General features: G+C 37.8%; 1 protein-coding gene across 9 annotated transcripts in view; it reads right to left on the bottom strand.

Annotated features, from left to right (window-relative positions):
- Positions 1-16,051, bottom strand: part of LOC124643666 (protein diaphanous) — a 63,274-nt gene that overhangs the window by 33,472 nt on the left and 13,751 nt on the right. For 7 of the 9 annotated variants that reach the window (XM_047182690.1, XM_047182698.1, XM_047182694.1 and 4 more), the window contains one exon: positions 13,992-14,169. The exons of the other annotated variants lie outside the window; for them this stretch is intronic. In XM_047182690.1, coding sequence (XP_047038646.1) covers positions 13,992-14,057 — 66 coding nt within the window. In that variant the 5' untranslated portion in view covers positions 14,058-14,169. The remainder of the gene's footprint in view (positions 1-13,991; positions 14,170-16,051) is intronic. 9 annotated transcript variants of the gene reach the window in all.

The following is a 16,051-nucleotide window of genomic DNA, read 5'->3' as shown; positions in this document are numbered from 1 at the left end:
TTTGTTGCGCCACTTCTTCTTCCCAGCAAAAACACAGGAAGTGGTGAAGGGCGTTTTCACATAGGAAGTGGCGTTTTGAGGGCTGTCTTTTGTAAATTCCTGACGTTCAAAAAGTTCTGTCTTGCAGCCAAGTTTGAATAAATGATTTTGAACATTCTTTCAACTTGATTCTTTCAACTTGAACTTGAAAATTGTGTTCTGAACAGTTGTGTTAAGGAAACTGACGTTTTTGCCGACAAGTTTAGACCTTGATCAGGTATGATTCAAACTATACGTCATAATGACATCATTACTGACTTTCCTGGCTTCGAGCCAAGCATAAGAGGCGTAGATATTTAAACTGAGTACGAAGGTAATAAAATTTACGTTTGTTTAACGAAATGTGTTTATTTGCTGATTAACTGAAATTAACTCCCGTGTATATTTTTGTTTGGAGTATATTGAGTTTGAGCTGCACTCATAAGAATTCAAAATATCTTTTGGTTTTTACATTTTCGATGTTTTCAGAACTTCGAAGTTGCTTGACAGACTTCGGCCGAATACTGAAACGACACTTAAATATTATTCTATCCCTGCCACTCTTAAATATTAAGTAAGTAACATTTGACCATTTAAAGTTTTTATCAGGGATCGAAAATATAAACGTAGAGTTTTTTAATGAGCTATCTAGCTAGCACTGAATTTTTTCGTTAAAACTTACTCAAAATTATCTTCCCCGACCTAAACTAACCACATAATCACAGTTTTAGTTAATAAATAATGACATCACAAAAACCGTTACCAGTATCCCGAACCGACCAATTAGAATCGGGATCGCGACCGATATTTTTGAATTAAGAACGGGTACTGCAAGATGATTCATGTATGAGTTGGCGCCAGTCAAGCTAGAAGTATTTATAGTGCGGATCTCGGAATGACTCGAAAAAAGACTTTTTTTAAATTTTGGAGTGTAATAAAAAAGTACAAATTATCCGTAATATTTATATGACGCAAACGTGGTGATTAAAGCTCATTCCATCTTTTTATATGAAGAAGCGTATAACCAGTAACGGTACAGTTTGATTATAATGATGATTCGATGAATAAATATAGCACTTACAGAATGACGAACAAAAATATAAGTAATTCAGCTTAATTTAAGTGGAAATGGACAACAGCTTAATTAGCAGACTATCATTTTTGGAGCTCTTTCCTACGTCAAAATCTTAATTTAACCAATCGAAGATGTAATATTTACAAACAAGTAAACCGCATACTAACAACATTAATTTGGCAACTACACACAGTACACACATATTTCAAACAATATATCATGTTAGAATGATCTCATTACATCCTAAAACTATAAGTGACGTCATTAAGTACTTATGCGGTATTTGTGACTAGGAATCATTTATCTAAAATTGCCAATACGAGTGCCAATACTCGCCAAAATATTGGTCACTGTTTAGCGAAAAAAAATGTTTCGTCATCCTGAATGGGATTGACATAAATTGTCATTCGTTCGCTGAATTGATGCCTCAAGCATTTATCAAAAATTGTAACAAAATAATGCAGAAGATTAAACAATTTATATTTAATTATTTGCGTAAACCAACAGTAGTATATTAGAATGTGTGCAGTAGTGTAGTGCAGTGTAGGCCAAAAATTTAACAAATTTATGTAACATTGCGAAAGAGAAAGATCTGTAAATAGGTGCCTAATTTCAAAAGCATATCCTAAAATTCATCACGATAAGCTTATTTTTCACAATAAAATCACGAAAATAAATAGTAACGTAATTTGACGACCGTTTTCCGAAAATCCGAGTTCCGTAAAAGTCAACTTGCGCGACTATAGATACGGGCACTCTAATGAACATCGAGGGGCAACTTAATTACTCAGTTTAATCAAGCATGACATAACTAGCGAATTTCCTATGGGTCACCGACTGGAATATACCATAGTATAAAACGTATTACGGCAAATCATAATGAGTTATGCAGGCTTTATATGTAGTTTTCTATACTAATATTATAAAGAGGAAAACTTTGTTTGTTTGGTTGTAATGGATAAACTCAAAAACTATTAGACCGATTTTAAATATTCTTTCAACATTAGAAAGCTATTTTATCGAGTAACATATATTTTTGCGAGTAACATAGGCTATATTTTATCCCGGTAGTTCCCACGAGACGCGGGTGAAACCACAGGGAAACGGCTTGTACTTTATAAGCAGCGACTTCCTACTTGATTTCCTACACCCAGTCATCGAGAAACAAACAACATAATTTTATTTATTAATTTATTTATTTAACAGTTTATGTACACACACAAAATAATTTTAATTAGTAATTTAACCGTGCTATTTTACTCTATACTAAACTTAATTAATTTTGTTAAGCTGAAGAGTTTCTTTGGCTGTAGCTACAATAAGCCAAAATTAAGCAAAAGATAATTTTGGCTGGGGCACAACTGCTAATTTCAATATACAGGTCAACATCTCCCGCGGATTTTATAATTACTACAAACTTTGTTTACATAACAAAAACGCGACCACACGTGGACTTTAGCCAATTTGAGTACGTTATACACTAGATAACGTCAGCGGTTTCACCCGTGGCCCGTGGGAACTATTGTCGCACACTCGGATGAAAACTAGCCTTGCTCGATAAATGGGCTATCTAACATGAAAAGAAAAAGTATATTATAGGTACTATAGACTAAATAATAAAAATATAAATAGAAGAAAAAAAAATAATTTGACAGAATGTAGTTACAATTCGTGTTTTATGATAAGTCTTACTATCTTATAATCTTAGATATATAAAATGCTAAATTCTATCTTCCTGTAACCGTCAGGGTTCATTATTGCGACAAACATTTTATATTTTCACCTTAAGTATATTATTAAATGAAATAAATAAACCATATAAATATGAAAAAAATATTCAAATCGTTTCAATCTTTATAAATACTAGTATAGATAAATATATTTTCAAATTAGTAACTTGATACTTTGACGACTTGTAAAACACGATCTAATGATATAGCGACATCATTATATTGACTAACGATTTATCAATTTCAAATTAATCACAAACGAACTCATTTTGCAGTTGATTGACAATTAATTGGTGTTTTGGCCTAAAACCAAGTCTAATTTAAGAAAAAATTACATCAACCTTTGTGTAATTTAATCACACTGAAATTATAATTTATTTTGAACAAATCCTAACCCAAACAAATACGAATACTTCTTATTTTCTTTGATTGGAAATTGAGATAAAAATCCATACAAATATTATAAAGCTAAATAGTTTGCTTTTATGTTTGAACGCGCTAAACACTGAAAAAGTCTTTCAGTGTAAGATAGCCCGGTTGGATTTTGAAGACATTTGACGAACATATTAGCACTGAGTCACAATCAATACCAATCATATTTAAAAATAGATCTTCTTAATAAAATATTGTTTACTACTTGTCTAGTAGTCAAAAACCGGTTTGGCTACTATTTAGAGGCAAAAGGCGTGGCACAGTGACCTATGTGTAAAGACATTATGTAAACCCAACCACAAAAACCTACATTCTGTGGTTATAATTTAGATGACATTGGCGCTACAGAAGTAAGGAAAATAGCGATATATTTATGAAAATCTGTTCAGCCGTTCGCGCCTGTAGCAGGAGGAGTAACAAACACAAACATTCGTCTTCATATATATATATTAAGTAAATATATATTACTAGCTTCCGCCCACGTAGAGTTCGGTTACATCGCGTTTCCAAGAGAATTCTTCAAAAGTCCGGGATAAAAACTGTCCTATGTTCTTTCTCAAGGTCATCTCTATCTCTGTACCAAATTTTATTAAAATCAGTTCAGTGGTTTTGACGTGAAAGCGTAACAGACAGACGGACAGACAAAGTTACCTTCGCATTTATAATATTAGTAGGGATTATGTAATAATATTATTGTAATTTGACCCTGAAAATGGAGATACTAATTTTCTTTCGGGAAGCGGACGAAGTCACGGGCGAAATCCAGTAAGAAATGGATACAACAAAACTATGATCGCAAAAGCGTGACAGGTATGGTAAAAGAATATCATTATCATTGATATTTAAAATACATGTAATATACAATAACGACCTTCTATTAAAGTTGATGTAAAAATCGTGACCATAAAACAGTCCCTTAGAAATTAACGTCAAAGAACTTAGCGTAACTAGACAGAACAAGGACTCCTGAGAGCTGGATAATGTCGGTCCTGCTTGTGATCTCTCTCCGGTGGTGTCGGATTGTCGTCCCATCGCGCGCAAAGAGTGAAGGAACAGAGAGAGTGCACCTGTGTCCAAGCAAATGCTTACTGTTACTGTTACAGCCTTTTTTATCGTCCCACTGCTGGGCTGCGGCCTCCTCTCACACAGAGAAGGATTGAGCGTGAATCACTAAGCGAGCTCAATGCGGGTTGCTGATTTCAGACTATACAGCCCAGGTTTCCTCAAGATGTTTTCCTTCACCTTTTCATCGGCCATTGGTGTCTAAGATATACTTAGGAAGTACATGCAAACTTAGAAAAGTAGCATTGGTACTTGCCTGACCTGGAATCGAACCCACATCCTCATACTCGAGAGGTTGGTTCTTTACCCATTTGGCCACCACGACTTGCAAATGCTTGTTCACTATAATATGTCGTGCGCAGCTGGCTGATCTCCTTAAAAGAGAACAACCGCCATGGCCTGAACACCAAGCTATCTTATTTAGCATTCATTAGTAATATCCATCTATAATCTCAGTGCATACCAAAGCGCATAGTTATATTATCTGGTGAGTTAACACGGAAACCGTTATCAAATTGCCGCTTGAGGTTGGCTCTCAATGATGGCGATAAACTGAAGCGGTCTAATGCCTGCCTGTATGTGCGAAAATACCATTGTTAGGTGTTCGGTGCTGCAGGTTCGTTTGAAAGAGTTGACGGGGCCCAGGTACAAAAAGGAAAGTCTCCAAAAGGAATAAACAGGGGTTTTTGTCTGTAGAAGTCTGACAACCTCCCGCTTTACTCACAATAGTACCTACATATTATGATGATTTCCCATCTCAAAAAAAAAAATCATCACTCATACCCGCAAATGGTAAAAATATAGCCTTCTAGCAGCTAGAAGGCTACGCGAGGAAAACAGTTGCTGTTTTCCTCGCGTACTGTGGGAACTACTGCTCGTATCCGGACAAAAAGTATCCTATGTTACACGGGGAAGGTCCAGCTTTCTAAGAGTCAAAGAATTTTTCAAGAGTCAAAGTATTATATCATAAAATCGCTGTAAATGGTACCTTACAAACTCGTGATAAATCTAAGGTCAACCAACAAAGCTTTCAAGTTCACTAAACCAGTTGTACATAACATAATAAAATCATTATAAAACGTTAATAGCTACCTAGTTCTGTTAATATGTTGCCAAACTGCATTCCGATTGACTTCCGAATTCTAATTGTCATTTAGTTTTATCTGTTTTTGCATAAATATACGACGAATATCATTATAATGTGACAAAAAACTGTTTCAGATATATTTTTATGGGAACAAATATAATGATCACCATAAAATGCTTTGATACCCTTAGTTTTGTAACCAGAAATATCTACTGAACACCAGAAAAATAAAGTCTAAAAATGTAATAGTACCACCTATTTTAGTCACGACTTCACTTTAAATTGTATTCGACCACCAAATTTAGTAAATGATCACCAACTCTTGACGACCAAATTAATGAATTATTTTTGCCTAAATAAGTCACTGTGATTGCCATAAAATGTAGGCTTATTACCAAATAAAGTATTATGATGCCATATTAAGTTATGTGTCCGGCTTGCAATGCATGCGTGAGTGTCAGTATGACGAGTGACAGGGGAAAATGGAAGAAAATGACATATTGCGCCGACCCCAAGTAAAATTGGGAACAGGGCAGGAGAAAGAAGAAGAAGAATGTGTTTCTCAATACACTCCCTCGAAAACACACTCTTATCGCACTGTTTCATCATCATCAGCCTATCGCAGTCCACTGCTGGACATAGGCCTCTCCAAGTGCACGCCACTGAGATCGATTTTCAGCTTCTCGCATCCAGCTCCTGCCAGCCGTCTTGCGCAAGTCATCACTCCACCGTGCCTGAGGACGTCCTACACTACGTTTGCCGAGGCGTGGTCTCCACTCTAGAACTCGTTTACCCCAACGGTTATCGGTTCTTCGGCTAATATGGCCAGCCCACTGCCACTTCAGCTTGCTGATTCGGTGGGCTATGTCGATGACCTTGGTTCTCTGACGGATTACCTCATTTCTGATGCGATCCCTCAGAGAAATGCCGAGCATAGCCCTTTCCATAGCCCGCTGAGCGACTTTAAACTTGTGAACCAGCCGTACCGACAGTGTCCACGTTTCGGCTCCGTAAGTCATGACAGGTAGGACGCACTGATTGAAGACTTTTGTCTTTAGGCACTGTGGGATCGCACTGTTTAGAGGCATGCAATAGACAATTTTCCACCCTAGTGCAGGAAAAGGGTCCCCATAATGTTATAAAATTTATTGTATCAGGCCGAACTTATTTTTTTGGAGTCGTTTATTTAGTGAATGCAAGTCTGAAGGATGACAGAAAGAGAATCTACATGGAATGGAAGAGGAAAGCAAAGAAGGCGGTAGCAGTTGCCAGAGCTAAGGCGCAGGAGAGGTTGTACAACTCCCTGGACAGTCCAAGAGGCCAAAAAGAGCTCTACCGTATTACGAAAGAGAGAGAAAGACGATCGAGGGACATAACCCACATAAAATGCATGAAAGATGAATCTGGCAAGGTTTTATGTAAAGATGAGGAAATAAAAGAGATATGGAAGGTTTATTTTGAAAAGCTTATGAATGAAGAGAATGTTTGGAATGGAATACTCCAAGAGGCACAAGTAAATAAGGGATTGGTAAGAGAAATTAGCATGGATGAGGTTGAAAGAGCGCTTGGAAGTGTGAAAAATGGAAAGGCCTTGGGCCCTGATGATATACCAGCTGAAGTATGGAAGGTATTAAAGAGGAACGGATGTATGTGGCTAACTTTATTCTTCAATAAGTTGCTGCATGAAGAAGTCATCCCGCAAGAATGGTGCAGTAGTTCGCTAGTGCCCATCTTCAAGAATAAAGGGGATGTGCAAGATTGCGGCAACTATAGAGGGATAAAGCTCATGTCGCATACTATGAAGGTATGGGAGAAAGTGATAGAGAAAAGAGTGCGAGAAGAGAGTGAAATTACCCAAAACCAATTTGGGTTTATGCCAGGTCGAGGGACAATGGACGCCGTCTTCGCACTTCGCCAATTGTGCGAGAAGTACAGACGTGTGCACAGGAATCTGCACATGGTGTTCATTGACCTTGAGAAAGCGTATGATAGGGTGCCTCGGGAAGTGTTGTGGTGGGCCATGAAAGAGAAAGGTGTGCCTGGGAAGTATGTGGAGTTAGTTCGTGCGATGTACAGGCAGTCCTGTACGTATGTCCGATCGTCGGCCGGCAATACTGACCAGTTCAGTGTGGCTGTGGGCCTGCACCAAGGGTCTGCTTTAAGTCCTTACCTCTTCCTGCTTATTATGGACGCCTTGACGGCGGACATACAGGAGGAGGCACCCTGGTGCATGCTGTTTGCCGACGACATCGTCCTGGTTAGTGAAGACGGACCTGAGATCCAGAGCAGATTGGGGAGTTGGCAACAGAGACTGGAGAATGTTGGCTTAAAAATCAGCAGAACCAAGACCGAATACATGTTCTGCGATTTCGGCGGCCTCTCCAGTCCTGAAGCCATAGCGCTTGATAACGCACTTCTTCCAGTCTGCTCCGATTTCCGGTACCTCGGTTCGCTTATTCAGGGCGATGGCGAAATAGATCGGACAGTTACGCACAGAATTAACGCAGGATGGATCAAATGGCGGCAGGTAACGGGAACAACTTGTGACCCTCGTATTCCCCTTAAACTTAAGGGGAAAATTTACAAGAGTATGGTCAGACCTGCTGTCTTGTATGGATCAGAGTGCTGGCCCACAAAAGCGACGAATGAAAGACAATTGCATGCGGCAGAGATGAGAATGTTAAGAGGTATGTGTGGAGTTACGCGAATGGATAGAGTGAGGAATGAGTATATAAGAGGAAGTTTGAAAGTGGCGCCGGTATCAGAAAAACTGCGTGGAAACCGGCTGTCGTGGTATGGGCATGTGATGCGGAGGAATGAGAGTCATGTTGTGAGGAAGGTGATGAGTATGAACGTGGACGGATATAGTGGAAGAGGAAGACCAAAAAAACGATGGATGGATTGTGTGAAAGTAGATATGGTAAGAAAGAATGTTACTTGTGAGATGACGGGAGATAGAGGAGTATGGAAGAAGAAAACATGCTGCGCCGACCCCAAATGAAATTGGGATAAGGGCAGGAGGATGATGATGATGATGATTTTGCTTAAATAGGATAGCAGAATTTAAAAACTTTGGTTATAATCTTACTTTAAAATGGTGGTCTAATTTTGGTGATCATTTACTATTTTTGGCTTACGCATGATTTATTTTGGAGTAATTTCACTTAAATAGGATAGCAAAGTGTTAAAACTTTGGTTATAGTTTTACATTAAAATGCGAGTTTCATTTTGGTGATCATTTACTATTTTTGTCTGCTATTTGTTACTATATCTGGTGATCAGTTAAACATAAGCCTATTTTTATTGCACAAAAGTAAGAAGAAATAAAAATTGGAAGTATGCCATCTTCTTTTAAGATGGGGACATCTAAAGACTCTTTCGAAATCCAAAAAAACGGAGAAATCCGACTCATATGGCAACACAATCAATACAATAAAGATTACTTTACTTTAAACCAGTGGTTCTTAACCGGTGGTCCGCGGACCACTGGTGGTCCCTGGAGGCATTCCAAGTGGTCCGCGAAGCTTAGCGTCGCGACGTTGCTATACGTTATCTAACTTAATTATTATCGACTTATAATTGCTAGCGGGGGTTTTCGCATGGACGTATATCGGGTGTGTCGTACCTAGTCCCCCCCCATTCATGAAAATGTATGTTTGGGCTACATTTTACGTAATTTTGGTTTTGAGTCTTAAAAAATAATTAAAATTTCGCGCTTGCTTCGCTCAGGAACTGTAAACCCTTACTTTTGCATTTGTCAGCAAACAAAAAGTTAAGTACGTTTGGGCTAAATTTTACGTAATACTTGGTTGAAGTCCGGTAAAAATTTCGCGCTCGCTTCGCTCGCGTATTCAGAAACTATATGCCCTTATTATGGCATTTGTCAACAAACAAAAAGTTAAGTACGTTTGGGCTAAATTTTACGTAATTTTTGTTTTAAGTCCGATAAAAATTTCGCGCTCGCTTCGCTCGCGTATTCAGAAACTATATGCCCTTGTTTTTGCATTTGTCAACAAACAAAAAGTTAAGTACGTTTGGGCTACATTTCACGTAATATTTGGTTTAAGTCCGATAAAAATTTCGCGCTCGCTTCGCTCGCGCATTTGGAAATTACATAAGCAAGTTTTTCTTTATTTGCATTTGCTTACCTACACAACTGCCGCCATGCGTTTAGCTTTGAGTAGAACTGACCCAAAAATTCAGATTTTTTTTTTTATAAATAGTGCGTGCTAATTTAGGTAAACCGATGAGGTGGTCCCCGGCAAGACAAACTTTAGTTAAAGTGGTCCCTTATGTCAAAAAGGTTAAGAACCACTGCTTTAAACAAAGGATTCCTCTAGAAAACGAGCAAAAAAATCACGTTTTTGTATGGGAGCTATGTAAAGCATTCATTTTATTTTAGTTTTCAGTATTGGTTATTGAAGCGATAGCAAAAAAACATCATCAGTAAAAATTATAACCGTCTAACTACGTCGATTCATGAGTGCAGCCTGGTGACAGACGAACAGACAGGCAGCGAAGTATCTTTCACATATGTAGTGCAAAATAATAATATTGTAGAGAAATGGGTCAAAGCCAAATAAAATTAAACACTATTTATATCCACTTGAAGTGGTACACTCAGATCAATTATTTTCATATTTCCCTCTCCACTAAAATTATTTCTGAATCGTTTTTCGTGGTCAAGGAATATCTATCAAATATTTTTTGCATCAAACTGTTGATGAATTTTCTGACTCAAATTTTCACAGGTCGATATGTAACCTATCCATCCACCAAGCCCTTTTCCCAACTATATTGGGATCGGCTTCCAGTCTAACCGGATTCAGCTGAGTACCAGTGTTTTACAAGGAGCGACTGCCTATCTGACCTCCTCAACCCAGTTACCCGGGCAACTCGATACCTCTTGGTTAGACTGGCGTCAGACTTACTGGCTTCTGACTACCCGTAACGACTGCCAAGGATGTTCAATGACAGCCGGGACCTACAGTTTAACGTGCCTTCCGAAAATAATATTAACAATATTTGACCCAAGAAAAGGTTCAATTTCCAAAAATTACTGACCGATGAGAGGGTTATTTGTGGATAATGTCAAGAAACTGGACCTTTTCCCTGCTACTACTATATTCAGAGTAGGCTGAAAATCAGCACTTTTGACTGTCTTTATAAAAGACAACCCCAAAACTACCACCCTTTACGACTTCCTGTGTTTTTGCTGGGAAGAAGAAGTGGTGGAACAAACTCCCCAGCAACACATGTCTATCTGTATGGTTTAACAACGAATTCTTTCGTGTTTGGTTACTGGCACGATAACACTATTCTATGATTACTTCAATGCGGAAATTACTGAAGCCCTGTATACATATTTATATGAACAATTTTCCTTATTTAAGACTGTAAATCATTCTAACGTGATTTCAATTGACTAGAACTACAAACCACAAATACTGCAAATAACCGGGGACACTTACGGCCGTTTCAATATTCTATCTATCTTTTATTTGCTTACTAGACATAGAACTTTGGCATAAGCCCCATACAAACAATCTCAATGAAAGATGACATGAATAAGAAGGGAGTGAGGAATGGAAGCAAAGACATATTGCGCCAACCCCAAAGAAAATGAAATTCCTATCTTTAGTAAGTAAAACAAAAGATACATATAATAATGGGAAAATCTCAAAACCTGACATGAGTCAAAGAAGAATCTGCCAGGGCTGCGGGATTGTTCGCGCGAATTACCGCGACCCTGGTACATAAAAGGCCTACGACGGAACACGACGGTTTTTAGTCAGTAAGAGTCTGACAGTCCCTCGCCGCTGCTAACCCACAGCGGGAGGGGTCATTTGATGATTTTTGACGTCGTTAAAAAAAGTCAAAGGAGAATAGAACTTTGTCATAAGCCCAATACAACTCATGTCAAATTCCTAGGAAGTAAAACAACAGATAGATAAATTATTGGAAGCGACTGCAAAACCTCAAGAGCTGACGTGAGTCAAAGAACAAAAAATTGCAACCAGATGACGAATGGGTCTAGCACAAAAAGTTTAGTGGTAACTAGACATGTCTATAAAAACAAGAATGGAGACAGATCAATCATAAACATTGATAGACATGATTTAAGCAATCTTGGTGCTCCAACGCCTGTCGGGGCTTCGAGATTGCTCAAAAGAATTACCGAGGCCCTGGTATATAAAGGACGTCAGAAGGAACAAAGATGGATTTTAGCCAGGAAAAGTGTAAATAATGAACTAGCTGCTGCCAGGGGTGAACCAACATTCCGTGGAAACTGCTCATTCAAACAAACTTATACTTTTCCTTTATAAACCTTAGATTATGTTGATAACGAAGTTTAGAAATTCTGATACGAAGTCACTCCTAAAATACAGCTATTCAACATCTCCCTTAAAACTGTCTCCAAAACTGCGTAAATTTCTACCCAATCCAAATCCTGGCCCCAGCAACGGCTCAACCTCGTAGCGCTAATAAAAACCAATCTTGGCCTAGATACCCCACAATGCCTAGGCAACCATATGAGTAGAACATCAGTATTCTGCTCACATCTGGCGAGGAAGGTCGATAGCTAGAGCGGACGGCATTCCAAAAGTTATGTCTATTATTGCCATTGTCAATAGATATTTAGATAGGCTTCTAAAGAGGAGGTACTCGGTTTCACCTGTATACATATTTCACGTTTAGCTGAACCGAATTTGATGAGCTTTTTAGCATAGTATTTGTCAGACCTTTGGTTAAATATCATATCAAATCATTTATTGCATTCCATAATGTACATTGGGTGGAAAATATAAAATAATAGAGGTCGTCACAATTATGGACCTTGTCATGACGATTTCCTCCGTGTTTCGGAAGGCATAAATTGGTGGGTCCCGGCTGTTATTTGAACATCTTTGGAAGTCGTAACGGGTAGTTAGAAGACAGAATGACTGACAACCAGACTTCCCACAAGGTTAACGATAGGGTTTCCCGAGTTGAAGAGGTACAGGTAGGAATTGGTACTCAGATACATACGGTAAACCTGGAAGACGACCCCAACATGGTTGGGAAAAGGCTAGTCAAATGATGAGTAAGATAAAAGTTTATGTAATATAAAAACATCCTTATTCATTTTAGTCGGATCAAAGAAACTTGTATAAAAACAAATTCCAGCACCGGTCGACACTGACCTACGGTGATTTCATAAGGTGACCTCATCTAGTCAATATTAGCTCTGCATTATAGCTTTACCTATAAACTAGCCGTATTTCCGCGGTTTCACCTGCGTCCCATCAGAAATTACTGGCTGTACCAGGATAAAATATAGCTTATGTCCATTTCCGCAAAAGTGAAAGAATTTTTAAAACAGACCAGTCATATTTCAGTTTATATAATTCCTCTTCATATTATTAGTATAGAAGATACTAATTTCCGCCAACAGGTTCTTGGAAGCTATCGTAGTACGCAAATAAAAAATATCGTTTAACCTTCTTCGATAAATGAGCTATCAAACACTGAAGGAATTTTGCAAATTGATCCAGTAGTTCCCATGTTCAAACAAACTCTTCAGCTTTAAATATAACATTCGCAGATATGAAGAAAATGCGTCTTAATATAATAGAAATCTGCATTTTTTTTTTAACTTTGAGTCATCCTATTATAAGTTTTTATGGCAAACGATGATCTGTCAAATCGATATGTCTGGAAAGAATGTTACTTACGAGATGACATCGGATTTTGACTATCATGATGTCACTAACGTAGCCAACTTCGCAGCAGAATAGTTATTTGACGAAAACTGTGTCTTGGCTAGACTGAAGTTAGCTGTCTGTCAATCCGCTACGCCTCTCAATAAAAAAATATTTAAAGGAAAGACTGTTGTACTTGCGAAGCAATAAATGCTTGTGGCGGAACTTCAGAGCGGCAAAGTTACGTGACAAAAGACCTCGGGGCAATTAAAATCTGTAGCTACAAACTTCGATAAGATATATCTGAACTCGGACGCAGCGTAAATACAAATAATTTTAGTAACACAGCCATCTTAATTAGTGAAACGACCACAAAACAATCACAACATCAAAAGCTTGGACCACGGAGTAGACAGATGAGCGGAGATACCATAATGCAGGTAGGTCAGGCGCCTACTTCTTCAAATACTTACTAAGAGTATGACCAAAAATATCAATTATTACGCGTTCTTTGACCCATTTGTCAATGATCCAAAGAAGGCATATAAGGGCGAAGACAGTAGAATCATCGGCACGAATCTTGAGCGCTGACCTTCACCTGCGCAGAAGTGATTTATTTGTAAAAAACCAATCCCGAGTGACGGCTATGACGCGATGCGCTGCAAGCCAATCACCGCTTTAGCCCGCCCCCGCGCCTCACTTCATACCACAAAAGGGACCCAATAAATTATTTCTGCGCAGATGAACGTCAGAGCTCAACATTCGTGCCGATGATTATAACGTTTCTCGTGCCCACACCCGCATTTTGGCGCGCTACTTTCTTACGAGATTCTCCGTTATGGCACCTCCGCTAATCATATTCTCCAAGGCTTGGACGGACAACACTAACTATCATTTCAGCTTACCCCCTTTCTTCTCCATGTTTCTTTCCGTTTCAGACGCGGCAAACTATTGTAGTTTCTTTCACTCATTTTGACTCACTGTTTTTATACATTTCACTTATTTTACACTTGCACTATTCATCACTCATTTTCAGTTTATCGTCTTTAAATGTTATTTGATTGCGAACACGTTGCATTTTGGCTAGAGTAAACAGTCGAATTGTGAAGAAATATTAAGTATAATAGATAAAAAAACCTGTTTGTTACGTCTTATAGTTCGGCCATTCAGAGAATGCGTTCCTGACACGTCGCGATTGAACTGACGACGTAACTTTGCAATGGCGTTGCAGTTACGATAAAAATATTTTTGCTGGTTGTTTACCGTTTTAACAATTGAGGAGCATTAAAACAACATTATTATATCAATAATCAATGAATGTTATAATTTTGTGCCAAACTGAGTGTCAAATAACTTGGTAAACAATATTTTTCTAAATCTATACTGCGCTATTACAAGGTTATGTCAGCGGTTTATATTTTGTAGTGCTGTGCTAAAAATAACAGGCAAGTATCGTAATCTGTTCTTATACAGTTATAATATAAAATAATACGTTTTGATTTTCTTTTTAAGAATTGGAAAATAATGGACTATAAGACTTAATTATAACTTTTATGAAAAATAAAAATAAAACTATGACCAAACCGCATTTTTATACTTAGATTAAAAATGGTAACCCCAAATGGCGTTATGGGCCGCCATTTTGTGACGCTAAAACAGTCGTCCGTTGTCGTTTCGTGCGCATAGACCACGTTTTTCAAGTGTTTTCGATCTGTTTTTATTTGATTACCCGGCTTTTGTTAGACCGAGATATCAGGATTGATTCTGTTATTGATAATAATATAATTATACATGTAGGCGAAGATGATGATGAAGACACCACCTCCTCAAGCAAATCGGAGTCTGATTAATATTCTGTTCGCACATTCAATTCAATGTACTTGTAACAAAGAATAAATAAAACAATTTTATTATATGAATATTACCTTTTTTTGGTTTCCACTTAAATAACTAAAATATAAAACAAATGATTCCGCCAATTTAAAACGAAAATAATCTTAAAATAATGCGGCGGTTCATTTTGAAGGAACGGTAACGAACTCAGTGTTATGTTGTGCCCATCACTAGTCGTGACTAACTGATAGGTGTCAGGAACGCATTCTCTGAACGGCCGAAGTATAATTAGTTAGTTTGTAATTCAATGTTAATTGATTTAGTCGTTATTGAGACAGTGATGAAACGGTCTATTAAAATAACAGAGACTTCTATGGATCATATTATTGTATTGTAGGGGAAGACCAAGAAACACCCATAACGGGATTACACGGAAGAGTTACAGGCCCTGGTACACAATGGGCTACAGAAGAAACATAGGTTGATTTTAGTCATTAAGTAAGACACTGAGAGGTTACGTCATGATATCCTTCCTTAAACATAGGCTCTAGAAGAACACATAAGAAATGATCAATAGGAGTATAATAGTCCTTTCTTTTTAGACCACAATAGGAAGCTATTCAAAGACATCTCGTGCCTATATTATTAACCATAGCAAGAACGATTTTACGCGATATTATTATCACACATGCAGATGATTAAATCCTCATAAACAATCTTGATACTTGAAACATAATACGGCACTTAAAATTAATTAACGATCATGAACAAGCAATGACTAAACACTACAGGGGTATTTTTCATAGAACTAATATACATATTATGCGAAAATAACTGTTTGTCTGTCGCTCTTTTACGCTAAAACTACTGAACCGATTCATATGTTTGGCAGGTAGATATAACCCATATATCGGGTGTGTCGTTCATAATCACATTAAATTCTATCACATGTACTTCATGATATTCTATAGCGAATTGTAAAAAAAATAACATAATCCATTCAGTGGTTTAGCCACAGGACTCATTTTTCGTTTTCATAATTTACAACATCATGTGTAAAGCAGAGATAAAGTTAGGAGTATCGAATGTTTTGAGCTGTCAGTCTTCAAGGGAGAATGTCAGCTGTTTGTAA

The sequence above is a fragment of the Helicoverpa zea genome, chromosome 28, assembly GCF_022581195.2.
Source record: "Helicoverpa zea isolate HzStark_Cry1AcR chromosome 28, ilHelZeax1.1, whole genome shotgun sequence".
Lineage (NCBI taxonomy): Eukaryota > Metazoa > Arthropoda > Insecta > Lepidoptera > Noctuidae > Helicoverpa > Helicoverpa zea.
Note: the sequence above shows the minus strand (reverse complement) of the source record. Positions and strands in the feature narration are given on the sequence as shown.